General features: G+C 37.2%; 6 protein-coding genes across 6 annotated transcripts in view; all 6 read left to right on the top strand.

Annotated features, from left to right (window-relative positions):
- The window catches only part of CBG22684, a gene marked incomplete at both ends in the record, with an annotated part of 2,190 nt that extends 1,394 nt beyond the window's left edge, over window positions 1-796 (top strand). The window contains 2 exons of the mRNA XM_002645407.1: window positions 204-602; window positions 656-796. Coding sequence (XP_002645453.1) covers window positions 204-602; window positions 656-796 — 540 coding nt within the window. The remainder of the gene's footprint in view (window positions 1-203; window positions 603-655) is intronic.
- Window positions 797-2,500: 1,704 nt separating this feature from the next.
- CBG22685 lies at window positions 2,501-2,897 on the top strand (the record flags this gene model as incomplete). Its single annotated transcript, XM_002645408.2, has 3 exons — window positions 2,501-2,548; window positions 2,593-2,646; window positions 2,694-2,897. 3 exons carry the CDS (start codon window positions 2,501-2,503, stop codon window positions 2,895-2,897), a joined length of 306 nt encoding a protein of 101 aa, XP_002645454.2.
- A 645-nt stretch (window positions 2,898-3,542) lies between these two features.
- On the top strand, window positions 3,543-3,752 carry CBG27991 (the record flags this gene model as incomplete). Its single annotated transcript, XM_045240369.1, has 2 exons — window positions 3,543-3,559; window positions 3,611-3,752. 2 exons carry the CDS (start codon window positions 3,543-3,545, stop codon window positions 3,750-3,752), a joined length of 159 nt encoding a protein of 52 aa, XP_045100539.1.
- Window positions 3,753-5,267: 1,515 nt separating this feature from the next.
- CBG22687 lies at window positions 5,268-5,640 on the top strand (the record flags this gene model as incomplete). The annotated part of the gene is made up of 3 exons (XM_002645409.1): window positions 5,268-5,315; window positions 5,360-5,413; window positions 5,461-5,640. 3 exons carry the CDS (start codon window positions 5,268-5,270, stop codon window positions 5,638-5,640), a joined length of 282 nt encoding a protein of 93 aa, XP_002645455.1.
- Window positions 5,641-6,859: 1,219 nt separating this feature from the next.
- Window positions 6,860-7,540, top strand: CBG22688 (the record flags this gene model as incomplete). The annotated part of the gene is made up of 2 exons (XM_002645410.2): window positions 6,860-7,305; window positions 7,351-7,540. The coding sequence occupies 2 exons, from the start codon at window positions 6,860-6,862 to the stop codon at window positions 7,538-7,540; spliced, it is 636 nt and encodes a 211-aa protein (XP_002645456.2).
- Window positions 7,541-12,426: 4,886 nt separating this feature from the next.
- Window positions 12,427-12,959, top strand: CBG22690 (the record flags this gene model as incomplete). Its single annotated transcript, XM_002645411.1, has 2 exons — window positions 12,427-12,774; window positions 12,828-12,959. 2 exons carry the CDS (start codon window positions 12,427-12,429, stop codon window positions 12,957-12,959), a joined length of 480 nt encoding a protein of 159 aa, XP_002645457.1.
- Between the last annotated feature and the right edge of the window lie 2,777 nt (window positions 12,960-15,736).

Raw genomic sequence — 15,736 nt, 5'->3', positions numbered from 1 at the left:
ACTTGCCCACGGGATTAGAATCAGAAACCGTGAAGTTTCCATTTTTCTCTACCACCTCTTTGCATTCAATTTCTGCACCAAAGAGCTTTCCATCCCCCACGTCGCCCCGCCCATTTTTCTCTATCTTCCGTCCGAGAGAGACTCCGCCCATTTTTCGGTTCCTTATAAGAACGGCGTCTGAAGCACTACTTTTCATATTTCAGTCCCATTCCTTTGAGAAGTCTCATTCACTTCTCCTTCTTCCATCCCCAAGCATGTTCTCCAGAACTGCTGTTGTCCTCTCTTTCTTGGCAGTCGCCACCTCGGGATTCAGTGTCCGCCCATCGGCCAAGAACACTGTCCAAGATGCTCAAGAGCAGCTCACCAAGAAGATTCGGTGCTGGGAGCCAATCGAGGAGAACATTGCTGGAAACAACTTCTCTGGAAAGCACACACTCAGCGAGCCAATCTACGACCTCTGCTCCTATATGCCGGACCCAAAGAACTGGAACAAAGGATACGTCAACGGTGTCGACATGGACTCTGACGACTACACCAACGTCTTCAACTTCTTCCAAGTCACCCACCCAAGACTTGCCATGCTCAATGTCTGCCTTCAAGAGGTGAGTTACAGAAATGTTAACCTGAAAACAAGATCTCATTTCTTCATTTTCAGGCATTCCAATTCCACGTCGCCGGACGTCCATCACAGACTTCAATCCGTTGTCTGTGCAAGAGAGATGGCTGCAACCTGCCGAAGGAATTTACCACGTTCCTGGACTTCAACAAGCTCCCAATGCCAGAGACTTCTTTCTAAATTGCCCCCTCCCCGTTCACTCTTTTTTTCGTGCTTTCTTCTTGATTCAAACTGACGATACTCCCCCAGTTCATGTTCTCACATGTTTTACCCTGTTGATGTGACCCTCTCCAAGTTTTTCTTCTCCTGACACCGTGATTTTCAAGTTACACCCGAATCGAATAAAGATGAGAAAGTTAATTGAAAATTTAGGTTTTTCCTGGAAAGTTAGATGAGGTTCTGTTGGAGCTCAGAAAGTGCTCTCTGGCTTGAGAAAGTTTCAGCTTAAGGGAACAGGTGCTCAAGTTGTTACTACATTTGAGCTATTTAGACTGTCCTAACATTTTCATCGGAAATGTTACACATTGACGTTGTCAGAAGAGATTTGAGGTCTTTGTCTTGAAAAGTGTACAAAACTGGGAAAAAATATTCCTAGAATCAGAAGTTGTGAATCAGAAATCCGAGCGCTGGCGGATAAAATTCAAGTGCCTGTCTCGGACTTGAATAAATCGAAAGAACGTGGGACTCCTATGGATATGTGAAGTATGGGTAGTATGTAGACATGGACTATCGGGCGCTTCATGTCTATGGTTCACTGTATTTTATTTTATTTTCGCAATCAGCAAGAGAGAACGTTTCGGAAGCAAAAATTAGAATGAGTCATAAATGAAAACGAATTTTGGAACATTTCAAAATATATGCGAGGGACTGAGAGACCTCTATCATGTGATTTTTTGCATTTTTCCCAGATGTGTTCAGTGATACAGTTCCATGTCTCACGAAGGACTTTTGTTTATTTTTTACAAAATCATCAGCTAGCGTACTACAAAATTTCGAGTTTTTTTTCAAATTTTTAAGTCAATAAAAAATAGCGTTTTGGTAAAACAAAATTCGAATGAGTCAAAAAGAGATAGACACATTCTGGAACATTTCAAAAACCTATGCGTAAGACGGAGATACCCTATCATGCGCTTTTTCATGTACCGTATATCCTCTAATAGAATAATCTCCGTGCATAGACTAGATATCGAAAATCTGTCAACTGCTAAAATGTTGTTTAAAATATGATGAAAATTTAATTAGGTCACAGTTTTTTTATCTCTTCTAGGAACCAAGATAATTGAGCTAAAAAGCTGCAATGATGGGGTATGACGTTCTATTCAAGGAAATACCGTGTCGTTTTTTTCACATTTTGTTTCTCTTCCCAATTTGTGATATTTCAAACTCTCCATTTGCCAAGTGAGCCGTATCGCTAATGACTGATACCTTCAATATCCACAAGGGAGCCTTAACTTTAGAATAGGGAGTCTAATCAATATTTTCCAACCCATCAATTTTTGTAAATCTTCTTCATATCCCCAAACTGACCCAAATGAATGGTCCTTTCAGTATCATTTCAGGTATATTTAGGATATATATCTTGATTTCATTTCCATTCTCATCAGAAAATCAATGAAATAGAGCTTTCCAGAAAGCAAATTTTCGAATGAGTCATAAATGAAAACGAATATTGGGTTGTTTCAAAATATATGCGAGAAACTGACAAACATGTGTTTTTTTCTTTTTCCTCATGTGTTTAGACAGTTCCATGTCCTAGTCACTGACTGGGAAATGATTCTCCCTTATCATCGTATCCAATTATGCTCTTGAGACTTCTCGCCGTTTTTTATTTTTTTTTTTCTAAATATGAATCCATACTTCCAGCTCCACTCTACTTCTACAAACATGGATATTGCCGGTCCTCTGCCACTCAACATGCCAGAAAATGAATTGGTATGAAATCAACTGTTTTGCACCGACAAGCTAATTATTTGCAGGCAATCCTTGACCGCATTCTCAACGCTCTCATTCATCGCATGAATGTACTCGTGGTGAGTTTCTTATAATAAAATCAATCAGTCAATGGAGCATTTTTCAGGATGGTCTCGAGACTCCGCAAGAAGTGTTAGATTTTCTCGAAGAAACTGTCATTATCGCCGAGAGAATGTTCATCGTCGGTAACGAGCCACTGACTGGCAATGGCGTCACCGACCTTGAGAACCTGTACTGGGCCCTTTTTCCGCGTTATGTTCACCTCATCCTGAATGACGTGGCATTCTTGGAGATGTTGAACAACAACTGACAATGTTCACTTTCGCTCTCGAAATAATTTCTGAAAAATACTATGAAAACTTTCAAGTCTCCCATACTTTGAACAATGTGTCCTAACATATTTCCGAATACCAGTTTTTTCAAATCTCCCCAAACATAAGTTTTCTTAAGCTTGTATCAAACCATTTTCCTGCATTTTTGTGTATACCAAACCAATTATTTTTCAAACTCACCAGAATTATCCTAATAACAACCTGTTCTTCTCTTAACAAAAACGTCTCGTACTATCTTTCGTTTCAAAAACTTTAATTGTTCTCTACAATCAACTTTCTGTCCGTTTCGTATAACCACAATAAAATGTTTCCTCAAAAGTTTATATTAATCTTCTGATAAAAACTACAGTATTGTGAGCCAGTTCCTCCCATCTGAGAAGTCCAAATCACTTCTTCTCCTTTCATCTCCGGCCATGTTCTCCAGAACTGCTGTTCTTATTTCTCTCTCCCTTGCCGATCGCCACCTCGGACTTGTATTCGTCCACCGTCCAATATGCCTATTAGCAGCTGACCAAGAAGATCCGGTGCTAAGTTTCTTGTAAAAGGCGTCGACGTGGAAAGTGGCTACTACACCAACGTCCTCAACTTCTTCCAAAACACACATCCCAGACTTGCCATTCTGAATGATTGCCTTCAAGAGGTAACTTACAGAAATTTAGTTCACAAAAAATCTCATTTTTTTCATTTTCAGGGTTACCGATTCAACGCCGCCGGACACACCATCGCATACTTCGATTCGCTGGTTGTGCAAGATAGATGGCTGCAACTTGCCAAAGGGATTCATCACGTTCTTCGACTTGAATAATCTCCCAATACCGGAGACGTTTTTCTAAATCGTTCTCGCAACGTTTTTTCGTCACCTCTTTCGTCTCGAAACCCCCCCCCCCCCCAGTTCTTATGCTTGAAGAAAAATGTGTTTCCCCAATTGTTATGATTTTCACCGTGTTACGAATGACAATGACAGACTCGAATCGAATAAAGATGTGAAAGTCAATGAGAAATCAGATTTTTCGATGGGAAATTAGTTTAGTTGTTTCAGGAGCTTTATCAAATCCTTATATTGGGGAATCCGTTTCAGATGAAAAGAACCAGTTCAGCAAACTGTGCCTACAATCACCTGAAGTATTGGACATTGTCGTTATTAGAAGAGATTTGAGATTTTTGTCTGTGTAGAATAGGCATAGTCTACGTCCCGGGTTTCATCCTATTTTTGCAATCAATATAATAAAGCGATTTGGAAAGCACAAATCCAAATGAGTCAGAAATGAAAACGCATTTTTCGGAACATTTCAAAATATATGCGAGGGACTGAGAGACCTCTATCATGTGATTTTCTACATTTTCCCCAGCTGTGTTCAGTGAGACAGTTCCATGTCTCAGTCACTTACAAAAGACTCTTTTTCATTTTCTTACAAAATCCTCAGACTTGTTCGCCCTGCTGGATTACTCTACCTTTTCTGTCAATTAAAAAAATATCATAATTAAGCTCAAACTGAAGTTATAAGTTATAGCGTTCTATTTGAGGGAATACCGTATCTTTTTTCTATCGCATTTTTTGCTTCTCCTCCCAATTTGTGAAATAAATATTCAGTTTTAAATTCTCCATTCACAAAATGTATTTTTTTCCTTTGCTTCAATTTTCGTAAATTTTTGCAACGCTTCCAAGGTCTTCAAATGTCGCTAATGAGTGGTCCCTTCGATTTTTTTTTCTTTTTGCGATGCAGGTATAAGTACATTCCATTTTTATTCTAACGTTGAAATCGATATTATAAAGCTTTCTAGAAGAATGAACTCGAATGAGTCATGAATCGAAACAATATTCGGAAAATTTCTAATTCTATGCGAGAGACTGACAGAATCTATGCCAGAGGCCCCTTTTATCATGTGCTTTGAGATGCGTATCGCTCTTGAGCGGTATCTTCAATATCAATTCTATGCCCAAAAATAAGAAATCCTATTATTATTTTCCTACCCATAAATTTTCGTAAATCTTCTTCATGTCCCAAAACTGTTTCAAATGAGAGGGTATCGCTTATGAGTGGTCCTTTCAATATCATTTTAGGTATATTTAGGATATACATCTTGATTTCATTTACATTCTCATCAGAAAGTCGATGAAATAGAGCTTTCCAGAAAGTAAATTTTCGAATGAGTCATAAATGGAAACGAATAGTGGGACATTTGAAAATATATGCAAAAGACTGGCAGTGTTGTTTTCTTTTTCCCCGTGTGTTCAGACAGTTCCATGTCCTAGGCACTTACTGAACATCGCTCTTGACATCTTGTCGTTCTCACTTTTTTAATTATCATTACATTCTTAATTCCAGCTCCACTCTTATTCTACCAACATGGAAATTGCCGGACCTCACCCACTGAACATGCCGGAAAATGAACTGGTATTAGATCAACTGTTGTTGCATCCAAAATCCATTTTTTCCAGGATCTCCTCGAAATCTTTCTCAACACTCTTGCTCACCATGTGGAAATACTCGCGGTTAGTTTCTCATAATAGAATCATTCAGACAATGGATCATTTTTCAGGCTGATCCAGAGATTTCTCCAGAGCTCTGGGACTTTTTCGACGAAATTGTCATGCTGGCTGTCCGAATGTATGTTGTCGGAAACGAACCTTTCACTCACGATGGTGTTGCGGTCGTTGAGGAGCTGAACTGGGCTCTGACCCAGCGCTATGCTATTCTTCTCGAGCTGGCGTTCTTTTGAGATGGAACACTTCAATTGTACTTCACAAACAGGTTTCTGCAGCTTGTCCTTTCCTTTATCTCCCAAACATTTCATTTAATGTACCACTATTTCATTCCACCTCCCGTTTTCCCTGGTATTACAGTTTCTTGTTTTTTTTGTTGTAAAATATCCTGTGTAATTCAATTCTGATTTCAAAAAAATTGATATAAAGATTTACCGGTCTGGTGTTTCAAATGCAATACTTGGCAGAAAAGCAAAAAGTGAGCATTTCATTAAAGATAATGGTGTCCTAGTTCGAAACATTAGTGGCGTTGTTCACAATACATAGTATGTAAGACAGCGAATCTTCGTCCCACTTTTTCCTATAGCAAAGATTCTGAAATTTCTTGTCTGCATTGGACCAACTCAATCTAATCTGTCTCTTAACTTCATCTGTTTCAGACACATTACTTATTTTTGCGATTTATTCCAGGCTATTACCACGACACCTGTCATGCTTTTGTACTACATACGTATAAGAAGTGTTTTCAGGCAACTTACATGTTAGAAAATCTCAAACGTTCAGAATAACGTTGGAAGGGTCTCCACCATCTGGAGTCTTACGCATCGTCTAGCTATCTCCCTCGTCGCACTCAATGCAGTCAATACATAAACCCAATAATCTATTGATTTTACATCTCTATTGATTTTACACCTCTATTGATTTTACATACTACTCTGGGGACCCTGTGACTTGGAGAGAATAATTTCTCTTCTTTCTTAGGTAACGTAATCTTTATTCTATATTCATTGATTTCTTTCTGCTGTAAATCGAGATGCCTGTAGTCTCGTATCCTCCGTTGAGGTGTATTTTTGAACACATGAAAGCTGATGAAAGGTACGGTTTCTTTTGTTTTAAAGTTTAATTTTGTGAATTCTATTTTCGACTGTACCTATCGGCACGATGCCCTGAAATATCCAAAATTGATAGAAGCATACCGTTGCGTGTGAATCGAATAAGGTTCCAAGAGAAATCGGTGTCTATTAATTACACAGGGCACATGAATAGAAAAGATGAAGCGTTGAACCTGCCTACTTTGGATTTATTGAACTATGTATCCCATGCTTCTGTCCGGAAAACTTTTTCTAAAATTACGAAGCTGGACAAACTGCTAGAAAAGTTGTTGAGTATTTGTTAGGAGGAAGGAGCAATATTCGTGTTCAAGAGTTGTCAATTTGGCCGGGTGGTTACAAAAATATGCAAAATATGTTCGGACTTCTTTCGAGTATGAAAGTCAATTCGTTCGATTATTGGGATACTGGCTTGCATGAATTTCATCCACTCGTTGAGAGTCCCTTACAGGAGTTCCGTTTTAAAGTATCTCATCCCTCTGATTTGGAGAACTCACACGTCCGCACATCTAAGAAAATTGTAATAACGCGTTATGTTTACAATGAACCGGATATTTGGTTGGAAACTCATAAAAATTTACCCAATCAAGAAGTGATAGTCGATAGAGTTATTGACGATTTACACGATAACAGCATTTTGGATCTGATTGAATATTGGAAGGAAACTCGCGGAGCTGTCGAATCAAGTTTTTCAATTTGTAAAGAAATCGGGGACACCATGGAAATGTTTTTGGAAAATGTTAAGATACGTTTTCAAGGAAGTTTGGTGAAATCGGGGCAGACTGATAAAAGGTGAGACATTGAGAATAAAGTTTATTTCTAACTAAGAATTTTCAGCACCTCCACCAAAATCAAGTCTGTTTCGATAAAAATCGATTCGGTATCAAAAATTGTTGTCTATGGAAACACTCACATCCAGACTGCAAGGGACTCAAAAGTATTAATCAAAGTGATGGCTGTTGAATCGTCTGAAGAAGTTTCAGAGCTCATTCTAAAGCATTTTTATGATATACGCGATTATCTTTAATCTTACATCCTCAGAATTAAGTACTATCAGGAAGTCACTGAAAACTATTCTTTATGTTTCGGTCATACCTTTAATTTCTTCTCGAGTATCATCCCCCGCCTCATTTTTTCTCATCCAGCTTGATGAGAGAATGTTTCTGATGTCTTCCTCTCATTATCAAATAGATTTTTTCGCCGTTCATCAAAATTTTTATGTTAAGAGTCCATTTTCCCGTTTGCTTTAAATGCATAAATTGTCTTATGGCAAGGTGAACCTCGAATTACCAACCACTCCTACTCATCCACGATCTAGAGTCCTCTTCCTTTAATCTCATCATTTGCATTGTTCTGTGTTTTTTTTGGTTGACCTAGACACTCATTTGGACCCTATATCTTTTTACTTTCAGTCCCCCTCCTGCTTTTTCTTTTCCTGTACAATCAGGCTTTCTTCATTCATTATCAGACAGTGGTTTCCTCTTTTCATTTTTTAATTATGCATTCGTTTGTCTTTATTTCCCTCTCCTGTACAGAAAGGAGAATATGTTGAAAAATCAGATGTCTTCTAGACTAGTTTCATTATTCCAGCTAGTTTATTCAAACATTAAATTTTAAATCTCTCCATTTTTTAATTTTTCTGTTTCGCGGCTGTTCACAAAACTAATGAAATCTATTCTTGGTCCATTTTCTATTTCGTCACACTGATGTACTCCAAAAAGTATATTTCGTGCCCTCAAGAAGCTCGTGCCATCCTACATATTATGTTTGAGTACAAAATTGTTGATTGAAGTGTTCATTTCTAAATTATAGGATAAAAATTATGAGTTTATACTGGGATTTTTATTCTCAATAAACTAACTTGTATCTCTAACCAACCTTTGATTGTGTGTTTCAAAAAAAATTATCTAGAACGGAACTTTTTTTTTTAATTCTAGCTACAATATTCAATCTGGTTTAACTTTTATTTAGTACAATTGTATTCAGCAGGCTTGTATTGTTTGTGTTTATTAGGTTTGTATTTCATGCCATTCATTTTATTACAAATTCTGAAATTCCGAAAACTTGAGATTTCCGAAAATTCCAAATATACCGAATTTATAAGTTTTCAAAACTTTCGGAAATAAAATTCCAAAAAGTTTCATTTTTTTCGAAAATTCTAAAAACCTTAAAATTCTACTTTTTCATTACTCCAGAAAAAAATTAAAAATTCCAAAAAATCGAATTTCCGTAAAATTCAAATTTCGTGTGAACTCCTGAATTCCGACATACGATTGTGATCATGCCCTTCTGATTGAAATATCACAACGTTTTTATTCTCAATCCTTTCATACTCCATTCTCCCTCTTCCTCCTTCCCTCTCACTGAGCCTTCTTTAAAGTTTTCCGAAGAAAACTTTTTTTAGATGTGTGATGTCAATACAGAAGCTGTGTTTCAAAACCCCCTTCAAAGAAACAATAGAAAGTATAAGCCGGAAATAATTATATACAATAGGCCACGTTTTCTTAGGAAACGGAAGAACGCCAGTGATTGTTACGGAATGAAGTCTGGGAATTTTATATGATAGGATTATTGGAGCTGTTTGTCACATAATAGACATTTGTAATAATATGAATGGCACGGCCTACAAACCTACTAAACACAAACCTACTAAATACAAGCCTTTTAAATACAATTTTACTGAATACAAGTTAAACGGGATTGAACATTGTTGCTAGAATTTAGAGAAAATTTCAGTTCTAGATAATTTTTTTTGAAACCCGCGGTCAAAGGTTAGTTAGAGATACAAGTGAATTTACTGAGAAGAAAAATCGCTGTATATCCTCAAAAATTTTTATACTATACACATATGACAAAATAATGAACATCTCGTGGAGCGCCTGTGGTGTATGTTAGCCTGCAACGTCATCAAATGTATAATTTCAATGAGTTGCATCTGATTTCAGTCAACCGGAAAAGATCACACTGACTACTCACCAGACATGGGCGGAATAAAAATTTAGAAAATCCGGAATAAGGAAGAAGGAAGAAGGAATGAAATTTAAAAATCAGGAATAAGGAATAAGGAATAAGGAATAACAATTTTAAAATCCGGAATAAGGAATAAGGAATAAGGAATGAAAAATTTAAAATCCGGAATAAGGAATAAGGAATAGAAAAAACACCCGGAATAAGGAATAAGGAATAAGGAAGGAAAGAATTTCCGAACGAAGGAAGATTTCTTTTTGTCTTGAAAAACACTGTTTATTTTAAAACACGAACAACGAAGAGAGAACTCACAAACCGAGACACAAACAAGAAAAATGAAGAGGGAACTCTCAAACTAGAATTAAAAAAACTAAAAAACAAAATCATATTTGTGAATTATCATATTTGTGAAATAATCATATTTGTGAATTAATTACTCACTAGGGAAGGTTGTAACTGGGGTATGGGACTTTGATATGAGGCCTATATCATTCGAAAGCTGAAAATGAGACATTTTCAAATATATATTCAGATTTTGCTGCGGACATTCCAGATCCGAGAAAATCGAGTTTGAAATTTGGCTAAAATTTGAATATTTTGAGGGCCAGATCTCCCCCTTTCTTATATGATTGTGGAACTAGTTGAAAGCAGCGACTGGTGGTGTAGCGGTGAAGAGGGAGGACGGTAACTGACTAGGGTTGGGTTCGATTCCTCTCTCCTTTGTTTGTTTTTGTTTTTGTTTTCGGTCTTTGTGGAAATCTTCAAAATGTTCCGAACACATTTTTCAAAAAAAATTTCATTTTGATACTGAAAATTTGTACTTTCTTAAATGTTTTAAGTAATATCTAGTTTTTGACTATTTCGTTAATCAACACTAAACACTTTCACACAGCTTTTGTTTGTCAAAGTTCATAAGGATGGTTCGTTTTAAGAGCCACACATCAATCAGATATGATTTGTGTCTATGATTTCTCAAATTTTGAGTGTTACTGGGCGATCATCGTAGTACTACGGTTTGTTGAAAATCAGAAAAAGAATCAAAATGTCTTGATCCCGACAAGAAAATAGGTTATCAAATTTTGTAAAAAACCTAATTTGCTTGTTCTTTTTCGTTTAATACATTTTCAGCCGAAAAAAAAATTTCAAAAATTTTCAAAAAAAAAGTCAAGGGGGTACCCCATGGAACTTTTTTTCAAAATTTTTTTCTGAAAAAAACGCGTAAACTTGGTCACATTGTACAGAAACTTCTAAATTTGCGATCACAATCAAAAAAACATCCAAAATCTTTTGTAAACCATTAACTTTCTATTCTCAAAAGTCAAAAAGTGGTTTGAAAAAATGACTCAAAAATAGTTTTCAAAAGCATGTAACCACAATTTCAAACTGTTTCAGAGAACACAGTATGATCCTGTAAGTTTTTCATGTTTTTTCAAAAAAAAATTTTTTTTGAAAAAAAGTCACCATGGGGTCCCCCCTTTGCTTTTTCAAAAAATGAGATTTCAAACTCGCTTTTCTCGAATATGGTAAGTCCGCAGCAAAATCAAATTACATTTTTGAAAATGTCTCATTTTCAGCTTTCGAATGATATAGGTCTCATAACGAAGTCCCATACCCCACAAACAACCTTCCCTAGTCAGATCAGATGATGTGATGTGAATTTAGACACTGTGTTTCATAATTCCCATTATATGAACTTACATTAGAATAACTGCATCAACGTTTTTGGTTTTCTAACGTGCTGAAATCAAAAATCATAAACTGAGAACTATTATTTGGATAAATATAGGACATGTACATCGTTGTGTCTGGATTAAAAATGTGATATCCTACTGTAATCCGAATTAGCGAAACTGATATCAAATGCCCTTATCAGTTGGATTTATCAGTTTCTTGTGTTTGTCCCACACTTGCTTTAATACGACTTTTTGGCACAGGAGAATGGAAGAATTTGCAGATTTTGCAGTTTTTAAGCAAGATTTACTAGAACATCAAGTTTACTAGTGCTAAAACCGGAAACTCTAAAGATCCATTTCAATATCCGGAATGCTAACGTTTATCCACATTCAATTTCCAGAGATTGGCATTCAAACGAACGACTAAACCGGAAATTAATTCTAAATTTTTTTAAACCACACGTACACTTTTTTATGCATAAGGCGAAACGGCCTCCGCTCATTCCGGCCAGTGCCAGACATATTCAGGGCTCCACAATCAATTTCCGGAGATTGACATTCAAATGAACGACTGAACCGGAAAAATATAACTCAAACAATGTTTTATTGCAAGTAGCAATAGACCTAATTATGAGCTTCAAATCCATCCGTGCCTGTCAAGAATGCAAGGATAGACATCACTGAATTCTCAATCAACGGTTTGACATGAAAGCCATTGTTCTTTTTTCTCTGCTTTAGTTGTGATCTTTATCATTTACTGATTCTTCTGCGCGACAGAGCAGTTTGTACTTGTGTTGCGTCGTTTGTGGGATTTATTCCACCAAATAAACGCATCCCGAATTCTTGGGATCTATTGTTTAGCTATTGCAGTTGCCTCGTACTCCTCATTTTTATGATGTAACTAAGCTTCGGAACCTTTGTTCTCCTTGAACGACATGCACTTTTTTTTTACTTTTTTCTATAAATAAACAGAGCATGAAGCAAGTGCCAGGCACATATGTGGTACTGCTGAGACAGCGGTGTTTCAGTTTCTCTTCAAAACACATTATCTTCGTTGTCGTGCTCCGACCACTGCTCCGCCGGTTCCTTTTTGCTTTCCTCTTAGAGCGTTCCATCCTCCACGTCGCTCCGCCCCCTTTTCTCTATATTCCACCAAAAATGGCTCCGCCCATTTTTAGTTTCCCTTTAAAAACAGCGTTCTGAGCACTACTCTTCGTCATTTTCCCAGCCTTTTGAGAAGTCTCATTCACTTATCTTTCTTCAACTTCCCACCATGCTCTCCAGAACTGCTATGCTTCTCGCTTTCATGGCTGTTGCCACCTCGGGCTTTAGTGTCCGCCCATCGGCCAAGAATACCGTTGAGGATGCCCATGAGCAGCTGACCAAAAAGATCCGGTGCTGGGAGCCAATCGAGGAAAGGATTGCTGGAAACCACTTCTCTGGAAAACATCAACTGAGTGAGCCGATCTACGATTTCTGCTCCTACATGCCGGACCCAAAGAACTGGAACAAAGGATACGTCAACGGCGTCGAAATTGGCTCCGACGACTACACCAACGTCCTCAACTTCTTCCACATCACACACCCCAGACTCGCCATGCTCAATTTCTGTCTTCAAGAGGTGAGTTAAAGAAATTGGCTCCAGAAATAGAGATCTTATTTGTTTAATTTCAGGCTCTCCAAATTGGACGCTCAACCCAGATCGCAATGCAGTGTTTCTGCAAAAGAGATGGCTGCAACTTGCCAAAGGAATTTACCATGTTCCTCGACTTCAACAAGCTTCCGATGCCAGAAACATCTTTCTAAACCATTCTTGTCCTCTATCCCCACAGTCTTGATTCAAACTAATAATACTCCCCCGTTCTCATGCCCCAAAAAAGTTTCTTTCCCAATTTTTTTCTCCTGACGCCGTGATTTTAATGCCACACTCGAATCGAATAAAGATGTGAATGTTAATTTTTTTTTTACTTGTTTTTCATGGAAAGTTGATTCAGATTCTTCCTGAGCTCAGGATCAAACTCTCTGCTCGAACTATTTGTTTCAGATAAAGGAGAAATGAACGAAATTGGGAAAACTGTTTCCAGAAAAAGGGAACGTCGTTCAGAAGTCATTTTCTAATTTCGTCAAGTCAGAGCATCATCCTGAAGCAATTCACTAGAATACGAAATTTAAAATTCAGAGCGCATTGACGTCGACATGTCCAGAATCCCGGAATTCCGATAAATCTGAACAAATTTCTCGAATAATTTCAAACTTCAAACAAACCAGTCAGATCTTCCGAATCTTCAGAAAACAAATGAAACATGTATCATGCATTGGTCTTTTACAGAAGTTGTGTTTCAGCAGGAAAAAGAAATGATACTTTCCGATCTCAAATAAAAACCACGGCATCACCAGACATCCGGTGAAGTGGAATGTAAAGTCCATTTTAAGAGTGCCAGACAACTTTCTCGTGATTTTTATCGTTAATATTTCAAGACGTCAACCTAACGCCCTTATGTGATGTTGGAGCCTGATTCGAGGAGGATAAGATCAAACGGCAAATCATAGCCAACCACGCGAATTTCTAGGAAACATTGATTATGGTGCGTGAGAATTGACTGCGTCCGAGCAGAACAATTTTTCTAAGCGCATCTTTCAAAGATTTCTTTAAATTCGATGCATCGATGCATTGAACATTCAATGAGTAGTTTTTTAATCTATTTGACAACGGAACGAAAATTTGGATTTCCTGTGCAGAAGAAAGGAAAATGACACTTTCTTGGAGACCCTTTGGTTGACCAAAAAATGAAATTTTTAATGAGACGGTCCCAGAACAGCTTAATTCAGATAACACTAAAAATTGCAGCTGCTAGAAAACTCATTTCTCAGTGCCAAACCTTCTAATTTAATTGAAAGTCTACCGAAACGTTTTTCAGGATAGATTGAAAATGTGGCGTGGCGCCACAATATTTAAAATACGTCTTGCATTTAAACAAAATGTACAACTTTTGGACATACGCATTAGTTGAAATTAAGCTTGAAACTCTTTTAATTAAGAGGATGAAAGAATCATGACGAAATGTTGAAGATAGCTCGCTAAGGTTCTTCACGGGGTTTCTTGACAACTTCCTGCAGCAGTTCTAGCAACTTTCTGCGGCATTTCTGCGTCCTTCTAAAAAACATTTCCAGAAAGTTGCCAGAAATGCTGCAGAAAGGTGCCACAGCGGCTGCCGCGCGAGCGTTCGCTCCCTTCCTTTCTCTTTACTCGCATTAAAAAAAATAACACATTTGAAATGAGCTTTTATTGAATCAAATGACAATACATGAAAGGACAATTGAAAAATGTACATTTAGAAGTGTCGTATTTTCATTGAGCTTTCCGCTGACATCTTCAATTTTCTTATCATTGTATTTTCTTGAAAATTCTGTAGATTTTCCATGAGAAAACCGATCTGAAAGAAATAGATAGTTTGGAATAACCGAAAGAGCTTTAACTACCTGTTTTTTGTCTTCTTGGAGTACTATTTGTAAAATATTCACATCCAAATTTTTTCCTCAAATCCGTTCCACTTAAAAGCATCAAGTATTTCATAAATTTTCGAAATTTTGAGATTTTCTCGTTCGGTCAACAGTTTTCGTTCTCCTTTAGAATCTGCCGGCAGTCAGCAAAACGTAAACATCGCACGCTTTGCGAGCACGCGACGCGCTTAAAAAGCTCCAGAACTGCTCCAGAAAGTCGACAGATCTTCAGACTGCTCCAGAAAGTTGCTGAGAAAACCCGAGATGTCGCTAAAAACCTCATTCTCTCAAGATATGCAGAAACACAGCAACAAAACACAAAAACATTGTCTTTTTTCAGAATCCTCGAATCATTGAGATTAGGAAACCATGTTTTCCAAATTGAATGTTTGGTTTTTTCAATTTCCCTTTATGTCTACTGTTTTTTGAACACTTTTCCGTTTTTTTAAAACTTTTTTTGAGGTTCATCAGAAAAAAACTGAGATCCTATCATCTCAATGTAGGAAATGTTCGAAAAAGAAACAAGTTAGTTTGAAAAACAGACGTCATTTTTAGGAAATGACTTTTTTGGATTACATCAGGATGACGAAATGAGAGAAAAATATGTTTCATTAGTGCTATGCACATCTGCAACAGAAAAAGATTAAAAGATTAGGGGACCTCAAAATTTCTATTAGAACGGACCAGCAAATGAAAAAAAAAACCTCTTCTTTATCTTCTTTATTAGCGATGACTTCGTTTTTTCATTATCTTTGATTGTCTTAGAATTTTCTCTCGGTTTTTTTTTCGGAACTTCAACATTTTTCTCTTTGAATTTGAAAATTATTACACTTACTCTTTGAAAAAAATAGTTCTTTGGCGCTGACGAACTTTTTGAGGCAAACAGAAGCGGTTGCCGTGTGTGTCATCTCTTCGGTCCCCTTCTTTACAGTCGCGAGGACTATTCTTTGTAGCACCGCCTCCAAAAAATCGTAGGAAACTTTTTGACCTATTGTCATTTTAGTTTCCACTGGCCACCAACTGATTACGGAGGCCTTCGAAAGTTTTCAGTCAAGCTGAAAACTCCTTCCTGATTTTTATTA

Source organism: Caenorhabditis briggsae (assembly GCF_000004555.2).
Source record: "Caenorhabditis briggsae complete genome, chrX, whole genome shotgun sequence".
In the NCBI taxonomy this organism is placed as follows: Eukaryota; Metazoa; Nematoda; class Chromadorea; order Rhabditida; family Rhabditidae; genus Caenorhabditis; species Caenorhabditis briggsae.
This window is presented reverse-complemented; position numbering and strand designations above follow the sequence as displayed.